The sequence below is a fragment of the Lytechinus variegatus genome, chromosome 5 (genome assembly GCF_018143015.1).
Source record: "Lytechinus variegatus isolate NC3 chromosome 5, Lvar_3.0, whole genome shotgun sequence".
Taxonomy (NCBI): domain Eukaryota; kingdom Metazoa; phylum Echinodermata; class Echinoidea; order Temnopleuroida; family Toxopneustidae; genus Lytechinus; species Lytechinus variegatus.
The window spans coordinates 30,651,121-30,666,898 of record NC_054744.1 but is presented as its reverse complement, the minus strand read 5'-3'; the positions used below and the strand labels follow the sequence as shown (position 1 = coordinate 30,666,898).

Sequence of the window (15,778 nt, the reverse complement as noted above, 5' to 3'; positions counted from 1 at the left end):
CATATAATAAAATACAAAAGAAATAGTGAGTGGGTGACGTCATCAGTCCCCTCATTTGCATATCAACCAGTATGTGCATATAACTGTTATGGGAAATTAAGCAAAACTTAAAAATATCATAACTTTCTTATTTTATATCATATTTTGATGAAATTTTCAGTGTTTTGCTTGTTGGATATTTCTCTTTTTATTCAAATCAAATTTTTGTTGGAGTGGACTTGTCGTTTAAAGGTAACATAGGTTCTGAAAAATAAAAATAATTAGCTCCTTTACATAGTTTTACCATCCATGTAGCAGTGACTTTTGGTTTTCAGAATAGCATATCATGACACTGTTGAAGTACATCTCCATGAATAACTTATGAAATCAAAACATACTTCAGTCAGATGTAAGATGTATATATATTTTGGCTTGTTTTATGATTACTACCCCTTATCATCACACATCTGGGTCCTGTAACACAAAGGTTAGCGATTAATCGTACGCTTGATTTTCACGATTGATTGTGTATTGTAGTCAATGGAATCAATCGTAGAAAAGTGTTTCTGTGATCATTGCTTTGCTTTGTGTTATGGGCCCCTGGTTGTTGTTTCATATAGCTGTTTGATTACGATCGAATGTACGAACAATTCGACTACTAAATTAACACCAGAGAAAATTGTATGCTTATCATTGACCACAAAGAGTCACCAGTTATAGGTAAAGTCATTCATAGCTTTTGAACGGCTTCATGATCAGCCCCCTGGATACTTTAGATTGTAATTTATGAAGCTCAATCACACATTATCAATTATTTGTTATAAACTGAAATATTATTTTTTTATGCTTACAGACACACTCTTCCCATTCCTTTTCAGTGTACGTGTAGATCTAGCATACTGAACTTAGGTTACTAGTGTTATCTGACATATAAATTTTTTTTTTATCAACTGCCAAATTTTCAGTTTTTTAATCGGATCTTGGCTCGTCCCAGTTTAATACCGAAAAGAAATCAGTCGGATTTCCACAGCTTCAGGTCCAGACACTGCATGTGTATGTTTGTGTCTTCATTCTGTTTGTTATGTATATGCAGCTCTGAGGAAGAGATCTGGTTGATCTGCGAAAAACAGAATTATGTCATTTTAATGAGGGTTTCTGCCCACTTGGTATTAGATTCTATTTATAGCCATTCCTTCTTTATTTTATAAGTGCAATAACAGAAATTCAATGTTAAATTTATGATTTTTCTGAGGCCAATCTTTAGACTTGTTGATCCCAGAACCGTGTTGGATTCTGAAACCACTAATATTTCATCCCAATCAATGATTGGCTAACAGTTACGATGCCAGTCTTTTGTGCGAGCTTCGCGACTTTTCCTCACAAAACCTAACGCCTGGTCTTGATCAGGAGGTTAAGAGCCTTGGATAATCATGTATGTTTTTAGCAACAAGGGGCTTTCCAATTTGCATGTTCAGTAGCGTACGTGCATACATACATATGTACAGTATGCTACTGCACTAGACACTGTTCACATGAAAATAAATAAATTTGTGCTTGAAATGTGTTTGTGCTGTATTGCACCCAATTCTGCATTGTGTTGATACTGTATATTCAACTATGAAGGATACACTTAAAGTTATAGAAGGAAAAGAACTGTTATGTGAGTCTGTTGTATTAGTCTGATTGGGTCAGTGGATTGAAGCACTGCGATACACAGATCACACGTTGCCAGTCTTTACCTTGGCGATTAGTGTTATTTAGGGGAAATGCACATCATCACCCGTAGCTAGTATTCCTGGTCGAGTCTTTGGTGCCCAGTGTCTTGCATGCTTTGCTCCAGTTAACTTGTATGCCATGAGCACAAAGCAGATTTTTATAACATACACTGCACTTGGGTAGCAGTGCAGCAGTGAATGCACAGATTGAAAACTCCTTGTTGTTGCAAAACTCCTGCTCAGTCTATGGAAGCGAAAAGGTGCAGCATTCATACCATCCCACACGTACCATCCAAGATGTACCATTGAATGGTACAGATTGCTGTGTTTTCAATACTTTCCACTTCCTATAAACTGTGCCTGTAATAGATTTGAATTCTAACTTTGTTACTATTGTGATGTCACTCTAAGGTCACAGGAGAAGATGCAACATTGCAAGTTGCACACCCCCCAAAAAAAAGAATAACAGTTAATATCTGCGATTTTTCAGTGTGGTTGCAAATTCTTTTTTACTTTTAAAAAATCTAGATTTCAGTACAAACTGTTGTTTGTTTTCCTGGTTGTGAATTATACTTCCGACTGCATTGTCACATTACCTGAACATTACATTATTTTACAATCCTTGTGTGCAATTTGTGCCTTTGTTGTAACATGGCTCCGTTGTGTTAATCCTGAAAGATTGGTCGATAAGAGCATTCATTATTCACCATGTTATAGTGATTACAAACTACAAGTTTACTATCACTATTAGTACATATACCCCTGAGTAATCCTTATTGTTCCCTGTACTTTGGTTTCATTCTATTACCTCTTTCACTTTGTAATTCTCAATGAGGCAGGCTGTCTAAGAAAATGCTGTTGAAAAGCAGGCCATTTATGATAATGAACATTAGTGGCACAGGAAATGTGAAATGCTGGCCATTGAAACATCTAATATCAGAATAACTTTTACCAGTATACGACCCAAATTATCTCTCTTAATTGTATTTATAGAGGTGTACATGTATTAGGATTTTATGTACTTAATTTCTTGTGACACACAAAAAAGAGGTGCCTTAATTTTCAAATAGATTATTTTTTTCTTATCTCCTAGGAATGATATTTTGTTAAGAAAATACAATACAATTTTGCAGCTGTTTTTGTTATTGTTGTATAATGTTTGTTTCTTTGTCATGAGAAAATACTTATTGCCATGTGTAGTATATGATGTATAAACATGTATATTGATCTGTGTAATCTTGGTGTTTATCAGCAAGAGTTGTGTATATATTATTGGAGCAAGCTTTTTTGTACACTTACTCATTGAAAAACATGTAAAGCTCTTAAAGCAGGTTATAAATTTGATAGTTCACAAGAGACCACATGACAGTTGTCTATGTATTGGCATGAAGGAAACTCATTTTATGACATTATTATCTTGCTGTAAATATCTATTGTCACGCCCTTAATAGTTTTTAATATTTTTTTATGTATTAATTTATGAGGATGGTGCTGTTTTGGGAGTTATCAAGTATATATAGTAAATGAATAATAGTTCATAGTTAAGATTTGATTCATCTGTGTTTGGGAAATATGAATTAAATAAAATTGATAAGAATGAAATTTAAAAACTATGATTATTATGTTTTCTGGATAATGTGATAATATAATTAGATGCAGATGTATTGTGTTATTCTTTTCTGGTTTTCCTGAGGCACTTTGTTTTTTCAGTTCTTTATTTTTATAATGAAACTTGGTAATTTCAATTTATTTCTGCACATTTATATGTAGTGCTCAATTTGGGATTATCAGATATATTTTATATGATTATGTGAGATTCTATCGGAAAATACCTTCATCATTACAGATAATTTTTATTGTTGCCTCTTTTTTGTTCAAATTATGTTGATCTACACCAGTGTAAGCCTTGCCTTATCATGATTATTATCTTATGATCAAGTTTAATAGAATATATATAAACGTCTATATTTTTTCATGAGCTTAGACATATGTTTTATTACCTGTTTTCTCAACCAATCCATGTGTAATGTAGGATTTGCCATTTAGAACAAAGTACAGAAAGTAAAGAAAAATGGCACCAAAACCATTACCAATTGAGATTTGCTGTCCAAAATGAAAGCTTTTTTTGACAGCTAATGGAATGTAGTTACAATAAACAATGATTTTGTGAAAAAGGCTATCAAATCAAGGTTGGTTTTCCAAATATAGTAAATTTAGTCACCGTTCTCACTACCTTCCTAAAACTAGTTTAGTGGAAACTAGTTTAACGTGTAATGAGAAAGCAGTCTTCTAAACCGTTTCATAAAACCACCTCGCGATGTAGTTTCAAAGTCGCTTTGCCTCGTTTAACTGGTTTTAGCGTAAGTGAGGACACAGCCATTCTTTGGGAAGCAATCTTCGCACATTTTGAGCGCGCTACTCTGCACACTGTGTGTAGAAAGCCTACGCTGTGGTTTCTAATTTTGCACAAAATGTGTCCCCCACTGAGAGCGTTTCCATAGCAACAAGATTGCTTTACTCGAAGTGGTATTGAAAATCACTTTCGTGTGACCAAGTGTAAACGCTAGTGAAGCGATCTTCCAAACTGGTTTCCTGAGCCAGTTTCCAGTAAACTGGTTTTAGAAAGTGTAATGAGAATGGGCTCTATGATCTGGGGTGTTTCACAAGGAATTGGTGTGATACCTATAAACTAGCAGACAAATGATATTAAAAAAAAGTTATGAAACATCTGATTAAAAAAGAAATATTCCAGTCCCTCATTTAAACATTTAATGTTCTTAATTAAAATGCAATATAAAATAACTCATGGGACCAATTTATAAATAATATATACTCCATGACTGTTAAATGATGGTATTTTTAGTATAAAATAAAAATCTGCATGTAGATGATCAAGCCAGATTTTTTTTCAAATCCTCAGTCAATTTCATTCAATATCATGCATTACATTGCTAAATGTACTATGATATCTTTTTCTACTGGGCCAGAAGTAAAATATAAAGTACCTCACTTGATTTTGATAGCTTTTCCACAATGGTAAAGATTTCCAAGAAAGTTTATTCAACCATGCAATGCACAATTTTGAATTTGTAAACCCAATTGTCTTTTTGCAAGATGTTTATGAATAAATGACTTACACTTGTATAAAATTAATAGAGATGCCTTACTCTCTGATGTTAGTATACTGTGTTATGTGGGTCCGGTTTTACAAAGGGCCCAGACGGATCAAACTCCAATTGCGAATAATATTGAGTTACTCTCTTGACAATGACTTCACGAATTTAGTTTGTTCCCAATCTAGCGCAACTGTTCTGTAAAACATGGCACTGATCTGATGTAGCTTAAATCACTGATCCACCCTTCTGTATGTTTGTTTAGATAGGGGCAGGTGACCTCTGCCTATATTAAGACAACTCGGTAAATTGCCAATTCATCTACTGCCATCTTGTCCTCTCACCACATAGTCTACTTTCATTTAGTCTAATGCCGTACCGTCCAACATTTCGTCTTACAACCATTTGGTCCAATCATCACTTCGTCTAATCCATTTCGTCTCATAACCAGTTGGTGTAGTATCCATTTAATTTTCATTCATTTTCCACAATTGGCACTTAGTCCAATTAGACCAAATGGTATATATACTAAAAGGCTATTGGACTAACTGGTTATTAGATGTAATGGTGTGTGAACGAATTGGCAATTAGACCAAGTGGATAGTGGACGAATTGGCATTAGACAAATTGGAAATAAACTTTCAAATCTCTTCAGACCAGAGAAATATAGGAAATTAATGTTAACACATTTTGCATCTATTCTGATCTGAGATAATGCTTTGAATTATTTGACTTATGGAAGGCTGATTTTTTAATAGTGAAGGAATTGTTAGATCAGTAGGTAAAGATGAAGGGAGAGAGCAAGAGAGAATCAGAGAGAGAGGGGGAGGAGGGAGTAAGAAGAAGAGTGGGGGAAATAGAGAGAGGGGGGGGGGGGTAGGAGGGGAGAGAGATAGAGAATGAAAGAAAGAGAAGGGGAAGGAGGTGGGGGTGGAATCAATTACCATTAACGCACATAATTATCATGGGTATATGGAGATTAACAAGGAATACCTGTAATATTTTCATAAATTTTAATAAAACAACCCTCGTTCATATGTGCATGTGTGTTAGTTTGCAATTTTCATTATTGTTTTGCATTCTCTTGCAATTTTTGAAAACTGTCCTCCAATCTGTGTAGTTGAGTGGCTGATTGAAATGTACTGGATTATTTTTCTGGTGGTTTCAATCTCCTTATCATATGCACACACAGAAATAAACAAGTTACCTAATCTAGCAATCACCGTATCAGTTTACTTAATTCTGTAACATGTGAAGCTATCTCAAAGTCTTGTGCCTTAGTAATCAGATATGCATGAAGGGGGAACCTGATACTTCAGTCCCTTGTGTCAAGTTTTTATTTGGAAACCTGCAACATTACTTCAGTTTTGCTATATATAGGACCCTACATATCTCCTATCAAAATAAAATATCTTCATATATTTTTTTAAATTCAAAACCTCGTCTTGCGCATAACGAATTTGGAGAAAATTTCAGGTCATATGGGGGGGGGGGGGTTAAACAAAGTCTACCCCTTCTTGGGCTGTCTTATGACGAAAGCAAAATAAAAATGGAAGGGATGGTGGATCCTTGGAGGGGGGGGGGGGTAGCAATCATAAAGTGAAAGAGAAAAACCCAAAATGCCTTCATTTGGAAGAAATAACCCCTTTTCTTTTTGCTTGTCAAATATTTCAAACCCCCTCTTAGCAAAAAATAGATCTGCTACTTCATAGTTTTAGTTTACTGACATAATGTCAACCTGTCTATAAAGGTACATACTTTTAAAACAAATGCAGAGAGATGGCGCTAGATACCCCAAGTTCAAAATTCAAACTTTCACCAAAATATCTGAAATTTAGGAATACTTTCACCAAAATATCTGAAATTTAGGAATCTTTATACTAGAGTATAACTCACATAAATTCAACCCAATTATTTTCTAAAAAGATTTGAAAAACTTCAATGATCCACCTATTATTTATCATCCTCATTATCAAGATCATGGTGAGTTATCATCATCATCACTATCAATCACAACAATGCTCATCATGACCCCATTAGCAGCAGTATCATAACAATCATCATAAACATCACCTTAACATCATCATCACTATAATCATCACCACCACCATCATCATCATCACCATCTTCATTATCGTCATCATCATCTTCATTGTCATCATCATCTTCATTGCCACCATCACCATCATCACTACCACATTATCATAATAATAATCAACATCACCATCAAGATCATCATCATGATCATTATAATCAAAACCATCATCACCATCATCATCGCCATCATCATCCTCATCATCATCATCACCATCATCACCATCAAGATCATCATCCCATTTTTCATATTGTCATCACTATCATCCTGACTGTAAAATTGTCACTATCATCATCACACATCAATAGGCATGTGGATTCAATCAGTCACACAAGGTATCTTGGTGTAATATATTTTATTATGTCTAATACAGACATACAGTATTACAAAAAAATCAGACACACAAAAAGATTTTCCATTTACAGCAACTGATTCTATCCCAAATGTGAAAATCCCTTTGAAGTGGCAAATAAAGTATTCAGCAAATATTTGGCATTTTGATTTAGACTATTGAAGTGAATATACATGTACGTGTAAAAATTCATTTTACAGCTTCAAAATAACAAATAATTTGGGGATAATAAAATGAATTGTCATGATATATAGTATGGTATACTTAAAAAGTATGGTATACTTAAAAAGTGGCTGTTAACAATGTCCCTTAAATTAATAAGTTTTTGAAAATTCAACAGACTACTATAACTCAACACTGTAATGTTGGCAATATGAGTGTCATGCACCTGTAAAGCATATTTTAATGATTATACAATGTTTACTCACATACATGATGTACTTCACATGTGGCATAAATATAATAGCTTGAAATAATGAACACTGACAATACAAAGTGCAGGTGTTGTGTATGAAGTGTACTTAGCACACCAAGGTGACTGTCACATCATGATGATTTAAATTCCAATGTATAACCCATAAGACCACTGCACACCTTACGACCCGACTAGTCTGCGACTGGCTTGCGACTGAGTGAGGGGAGATGAATCGCAAGGTAGTCATAAGCCTCGACACCACACACCTTGTGATCCGACAACCATGCTGTCTGCAACCCACGCAAGCGCTTTTTGCCATAGCACCTGAGAAAGTGCGGTTTAATGCGTATACGCGTTGTTTATCATATACGCATCGTGTAACTCTGCTGTCTGAAAGTTGGATTGAGCTTGCAATCCAGTCATACATGTAAGGATTCGACATGTCAAATGATTACGATTTTCCTTGTGACTTGTCTCGGACCGGTCTGCGACTCTTAAGCTGACAAGAGCTGTGACGACAAACCTCCCATCACTCAGTCGCAAACCAGTCGGGTCGTAAAGTGTGCGGTAGCCTACAGATATTTTAAATTTCCTTTATAAAATGAATATCATGCAGGAAAAGAAAACAGCACATTCTATACATACCCAAAGTTTAAATAAAACAATATCACAAACAGGGGAGCAGTTTCAGGTACCAAATAGTTACAAATTTTCATTGACAATTGTTATAAGCCACTGAAATCCTTGCATCTGATTGGACAAGAGCAAACTAATCAAAGAAAATCACTGAAAAGATGCTTAATGAAATACTCCCTATTTAGAGTAGAAAAATGAGAAATGAAGACATTTTATCATTACAATCAAGGTAAACATGTACAACTGACACAGTGACAGATAAATCATTAAAAAATAAGAACAAGTTTACAATACAAAATGTCACGACATACTTGTTAATTGGCATGAACTGTATGGAATGTACATTATTTCAAGCAAATATGTGACCTTTAAACAAAATCTTCACAACCCTTAAATATAAGATGAAATTATAACATTTTTTTAACGTACCTAGACGTGTATGTGTATGTTGCAGTACAAGCCCTTTGAAAATGTAAACTCTTACAACACAAGGAGACATTACATGGAGATATACATGTATTACCATTACCATACATGTACAACTTTGCACACATATCCAATGGGGTTATCACAATTCTGTGATACAGATAAGTCATTCAAATGATACCAGAGATCATGACTTCCCATGCTGATCAAACAAGCATCTAAATGTGCAGCCCCTTTTTACTTTTCCTTTCACTCTGAAACGGATGCAGACAGATCTGCTCGAATAACAAGTTTATAACATTATTGAATCGAATCCATCTGAACTCTTCACAATTAAATGCATAAGTCAAATGTAATAAGTGCATCAGATCTGCACACAAAGCAAATAATAGCGAGTTTATATTTCATTTTTCTAAATCACATCTGACATTCAACCATGTTCATTTTCAACAAAACATACCATACATACACATCACATATTATTGTGAAAAGAACATCGTCAATGTAAAGGGGGTAAACAGGACTTGATTTGACTACATTAAACATGTTTGCAACTAACATCATACTGCAAATGTATGTACCACTATAAATATACTATCCCTAGTGCTTGAAAAGCAATCTAATCATAAGATAATTGAAAAAAAAGAAAAGACTAAAGAAATGCTCTGTCATTAAAAGCCACAAAGCCTATGTAATTGCACTGATCTTTACAAGAATTAGAAATAATTTTCCACAAAATATAAAACCACAAATCAAACACAGTAAGACATTCAAACGAAACACAGTTTATATACATGGAAGCCTTGTGCACAAAAAAAAGAAGAACTCATATTGCACATAAATACCATGGTTCTTTTTCAAAGATTTTTAAATACCCTTAACTTTGACCTTTGTTCAAACAAATAACCAGGAAAATGGGGAAATAGTGAAAACGTGAGTTTATTATTGATCAGGAATACAGTTTAACACATAGCTTGATACCAGCAAAAGTACTCTTAACACTTGTGTAAATCTGTGAGGGCAGCCTTCATAGCACACATGATCACAAATTTGGTTGTATTACATTTTATGGATCTCAAATTCATTTACATTTTACTGAGTACATGTACATGTGACAAAGACACTGTATTTTATAACCACCCCCCCCCCCAGGAGAAATTTAAAGAAAGAAAAAAAATTGTATTGTTATCAAATGATATCACATCACATCTAATACTAAGTCATTATACATGTTACCCTTGAACACTTTCTCCTCCCCCAAAAGAAAATACAGATTTTGTTCAGAATTTATTCTCCTTTTTACAACCAAATGAGAAAAGAAAAATAGATTTTTAAAATGTTGATTTTGTTTCTTTTTAGGTTTTTCCTCTATTAATGAACAAAGTTGCACATTTGCTGAAAAGTGTACTACTGTATGTAGTATGTACAGAAAAAAAGAGTGTAAGGGGGGGGGGTACATATAGTCTGCAGGCACAGACCTTTGGCTTTCACACAGTGGATAATGCAGAGACTGAAGTAATGAGACTACATACATGTACATGTAGGTTCATTTGTCTACTGACTGCTTGATACACATATAGGGTTCAGACATCAGAGATTAGTGTATTTAGCCCCCCCCCCCCATATGGCCTTATAATGACTACCATACATGTATTTTGACTAAAATAGTCCCCATAACTTGAAACTGTATATTTGGACTTATGATTTGGTTCATTTCCAAAGAATAGCTAGTTTAGCTACTTTAATAGGAAGATAGGCAGCCCTGGGGAGATACAGAAATGGGTAAAATGAATATAACCTTTGTGTACACAATATAGCTGTATTATAGAAGTACTGGTGTTAAATTATTATACAATTCTTACTGTATCATAATCTTATATAAAAAAAAAGCCGCTCTAGAATAATGCAACATAATTACCATTATTATCACAGAACCTGTTATATAAGCCTTGTGTTTCAATAGATAATTTTCTGCCAGATTTACAGTGTACCCACCTCGGCCTCGGTTGAGTACAGCAGTAGGAGTTGAACCCACTGGCAACTACTCTCCGAGAGATGGGTTATACAACCACTAGACTCTCATAATAATGAATAAATATCATGCCACCACGTTTTGTAAAGATCAATGCCAGTTGTGGTGATTTTCAAGATGATTTTGTACAGAATCTAATCAAATGACCACCCAAGTGTCAGTATACATGTACATACAGTAGAATAAAAATAAATAAGCCCAATGAATCTGGAAGATAGGGTGTAATTGCTAAGAAATTAGCAAATTAAGCCCAATATTGCACTTTGGCAAATTGTAAAAGTAAATTTCCAACCATAAATCACTGCCCCACATGTGCTTACATGTATCTGTGTTGATGATCTTCTGAATGTCTTTCAGCTTAGTTTTCACATTTCCAGTATAAAATTCAGTTTTGTACCAGATCTAGATACTTTTTTATGTACACATGTACATGTAGGATGATATTGTGACAACCTTGATTTTCCAGATTTTCTCAAATCAGTGTTACTGTTTTCTGCAACAACTTTCGTTTATTTTCAATGCCAAGAAAGTACTTTGCTATGAAACAAAATACATGTACTCAGTACTGTACCTATGGGGATTCAAAGTTGACTGCAAAAGTAATGACACTATTTGTGATACAGGTACATGTACAGATTACTCCATTTGCTTTGATGAAATCACTAAAAAAATATCATTTAAAGAGTCAGATTGGCATCAGCTTTCAAGGGTTCAGTGGAATATCTTTTTTTTTCTGACCCCAGACATGTGAAAAGCACTTCAAATGCCTGTAAAAGAGACATGTAATAGGGAAAATCAAACTTGGTGTCCACCGTGTACCATCGAGAAATTCTTCGTCACAGCCTGCTTAGTCTCGGCCAACTGTCAGGCCACAAACATTGAATTGACTATAGCATTTTAAGGCAATTTCCACTTAGCATTACACAACATCTGCTGGTAATAAATCTTGTTCTACTCTGAGAGATTAACATGTAGATCCCAATAGTGTAAAATTCCCCATGAAAACACATGGGACTTTGCATTGGAAACTTGCATTGGAAATTTGCATTTTGAATGATTTTTCTTGTGAGAGGACATATAAATATACTATCTAATTTATGCAGGACAGCAGGAGGGGGTGCCTTACAGAGAACATTATTTTTACCACCTACATGTACATGTATTATCTTCTCAACAAATTGCTAATTTGACATATTTACATCGTCTTTATAGTGATCCTATTTTTCAATCAGCATTGACTTTCATATTCCTTGTCCAATTTCTTTCAACCTATTGACTTCTGTTTTTACCATTCTCTTCTTTCATAAAAATAATTTAATTCCCAAGGGTGGTTTGGATTAAATACTCCCCTGGCTGCAAATAAGCATGAAATTTCCACTTTTAAGTTACTAGATTGCACTGTGTGTATTTTACTGCTAACTCCAAGTTTTCTTTCACAGCAAGGGGCCAGGGAGATCAGATGAATCATGGGTAATGTGCATGCAAGGTCAAAGTATTCATGGTCTGGTCAAATAAAGCTCACAAAATGATACTTGATCCAATACGCCCCCCACAAGAATTACAGGCCACATGGTACAGAAATTCAATACATTGATTTTTCAAAACTTCATTTTTAAATGACAAATATCTGTTAAATACATGTATATATTAAAGCACCTTTGCTTTTTGAGAGATGGCCAGGGGGGGGGGGAACTATACTTAGCTTTCTGCCAACCACAATTACAATTACATTTATAAATAAACTATGAAAATTTGACACAACAAATGGTATTCAATACCCAGGGTTAACAAACAAACCTTCCCCTATAAAAATTCCCCTTAATTGATACATTTACACCTTACATACTGTACATGCACATCCATCTTGGCATATCAATAAGTAACAAAGAATGCATTAGTACATAATACAGATATGTTGGGGAATGTGCTTCATGCATCTTGTTTACCTCAAGGCAAATTACATGTATTTCATTTTGAAAATGCTTGGATAGGTTATAGGTGTTTTTGGTGTGTGAATAAATTATTACTATTTTGAGTTGACGTCAAACACTGTCATGTCTTCTTCATCATCATCCTGGTCTAGTGGCCGTAATTCCATGTCTGATGAACGTGTTGCCAGGACCCCATATTTCTTGGACTTTCTCTTTCCTCTTGACCTGTGAAAATACAAATAAAGAGAATGTGACACGTGTATCGCAATTTCTTTTAATCTTTTAATCAAAGAGAGGATTCCTTCAAGACAAGAGGCCCGTTTTGAATTAACCAAGGTAACTTGTCCATTCTGGCAACTTTTAATTCTACAATGGCTCAGCCTCAAAATAAAGGTCTCCTAAACCAACATGAATGTACTGTAGACCAAAAGCTTCGATCTCTGTTATATTGGTTGTTCCGCTGAACTCTGTTGGCTCCATTCACCATTTACAGAGACTGAAGTTCTAACTTGATCTGTACTGGGACTCAATGGACATATGTTTATGTATTAAGTTCAGATAAACCACGGAATTGGGAGTTGCGCGACAGCCAAAGCAATTCACTGTTTTTTGTCCTTTTAAGTTTATTTTTCCTCTTTTGGTGCATTTAAGGCCAAAACGGAATAATTATCATTACTTTGGTCAATTTCTTTTTTATGAAATAAAGACAAAAAAAACGATGAGCCCCGTCAGGGGGGTTTTGCTGAACACCCTAAATGGCGGCTGCATGATCGTGAACCGTCTTTGTAAATGGGGAGAAATAAAAAAATTAAAAATATTTAAAAACTCCTCGAAACAGATAAATTTGAACTCTTTAGATCTACTTGATCAAATAAAGAACTAACTTGTTTATTGCAATTTGTAAGTAACAAAAAAAATATATAATTAAAATGCTCTTGTAATACAGGTTTATTTTAAACATTAATTTTCCTTTTTACTTTTAGTTTCCCTTCTTTTTCTTGGAACCACAACCAGTTTAATGGGTTTTATAATTTGTGCCTTTTTTTCTTTTCATCTGATTCGAACTAACGTTAAGAAAATTCTAAGCTGAAGTTAAAACACATCAGTCAGTCGGCAAGCCCCTGTGTTAATGAGCAAATGGGCCAGATTTATCCAAGTCCTCTCGTGGCTGAATTCATGTCCCTGCAAAATCTCGTGAATTGTGAGACTTTCTTTCTCAAAGAATTTAACCACTTTCTCCTGGATTAAAATTGATTATTTTTGTACCATTAAGAAGAGTAAATGTTACTCTTTCATATTGGTTATTTCTTTTGAATAAAATATTTTGATAAATAAGTGATTTTTTTACGAGAAAAGATGCATCAAACAGAAACTTCTTCCTCTGTTTTCACTTGCAAATTGTGCAACATTTTGTGTTTTAGGTACCAACATTATTTATATCATCAGAAAGCTCAAACTCTATACTTTCTTACAATGTCACTCTTGATATGTGGCATCTTTTAGATGGGTCAGCAGCCAGCTTTTTCCATCAAGATGCAAGACGAGATTTCTAAAATTTCTGAGTAACATAAAATCCAGAGTTCTGATTGGCTGAATAATGTTTTCACAACAGGCGCGGGTTATTTGAAGAGATTACCACATGGTGAGTGTGACCTTGCAGAGGCCCAGTGTGGGGAACATTGGAATTTGCCTGGGTGTGTGGTCTCTGTGACCAATCAGAGTGCAGTATCCTTGTTTTTGAGCTGCTAAATGTACTTGGCCTATGAAAAGCTGGCTGCTGACCCATCTAAGATACATCTTCTTATACAAATTATATCATATTAAAGCGTAGATCTTCAGCTTTATTATGATCTGAAAATCATTTGTACTCAAACAGAAATCAAGTGTGAAAACAACAACATTTGTTGCATGAAAAAAATCATTTTGTTTCATGTTTTATATCAAAAGTTTTCCCTATACTACAACGTTTTTTAAAGAATTCCAAACACATGACCTGAAAGAATGATTCTTCTTCTTTACAAAGATACCAAAAACATGAAATTTGGTTAATATTTAGAGCAGCAATGGCAGAATAAAAAGAGGTGTTTTGGTTCGCACCAAGCTCATTAACTATGCAAAAACCCTATAGTCATGAATATCACTTGGATAAAAGAAGCTACTTTTTCAGGGCTTGCCGACTGACTGAGTTAAAACAGATCAATCATGTTTTTTCCGTGCTACAGTAGAATTAACTTAAATAAAATTTCTTACCTGAACCATCTGACAGCAAAAAACACAATAGCTAATAACGTAAATCCAATCAGCACAAAGAAACTCCTTCTCAGCATGCTTTTGTCATACAAAACGTCGCCAAAATCGAATTTTCCATCATGTGACGAAGTTGTGTTTGCGGTCGGTATTTTGGAAGTGCTGAGGTTAGAGCCCGGTGAATGTGGCGTAGCCGAAGGAGTGGTCTTGACAGCCGCAGGTTCCCCGTCGCCGACGTGATCAGGATCCGCTGCTAATGCCAAGTCCAGCTGCCATCCAAGAAACCCAATCAGAAAATAAAGCAGGGAACTATTAACTTTCGAAAACATAGTGTTGAAGAAAAAAAGCATCCTTAGGATATCAACTGAAATCAATTTGATTCCCATTTTCAGCTCAATACTGTACAAAATCCAATGGTTTAGCTAGATTTTCACTTTCTCGTACCGCATAACTGTGAGAAATATCCACGTCATATGATCACCAACAAACGCAGGGGGCGCCAACACTGTCTGATTCTAAATAATTTTTTAAAAAATGAATAAATAAAGGTATTTAAGGTAAATTGTGTTTATATCGAAACTTTTTTTTCACTCTTTGTTATTGAATTTCAAACTTCACCTTCAATCTTCAGCAATAATAGAAGGGCTGATGACGATATGTCCCAACTCTCCACCTTCATGATATTACATGATTTTATAATCATTTCATATTCATGCATGTGTGTAAAACTAAAAAAAAAAAAATCCCAGCCATATATAGCAAAATAAATTGCATCAGCAATAATTAGTAAATTTAGTCAATCCATCCTTTTCATTATTGGAGGACAAAATTCGAATA

At 34.6% G+C, this 15,778-nt stretch overlaps 1 protein-coding gene across 1 annotated transcript; it reads right to left on the bottom strand.

Annotated features, from left to right (window-relative positions):
• Positions 1 to 11,791: 11,791 nt before the first annotated feature.
• Positions 11,792 to 15,410, bottom strand: LOC121415908 (membrane protein FAM174-like). Its single transcript, XM_041609288.1, has 2 exons — positions 14,945 to 15,410; positions 11,792 to 12,919 (listed from the first exon to the last, which is right to left on the bottom strand). Exons 1-2 carry the CDS (start codon positions 15,325 to 15,327, stop codon positions 12,790 to 12,792), a joined length of 513 nt encoding a protein of 170 aa, XP_041465222.1. The 5' UTR covers positions 15,328 to 15,410; the 3' UTR covers positions 11,792 to 12,789.
• Between the last annotated feature and the right edge of the window lie 368 nt (positions 15,411 to 15,778).

Excerpts from the sequence above, each read along its gene's own strand:
- LOC121415908 (XM_041609288.1), bottom strand. The coding sequence starts at position 15,327 with ATGGGAATCAAATTGATTTCAGTTGATATCCTAAGGATGCTTTTTTTC. Across the intron at positions 12,920-14,944 it reads TTTGCTGTCAGATGGTTCAG|GTCAAGAGGAAAGAGAAAGT; the intron begins GTAAGAAATTTT and ends GTATTTTCACAG.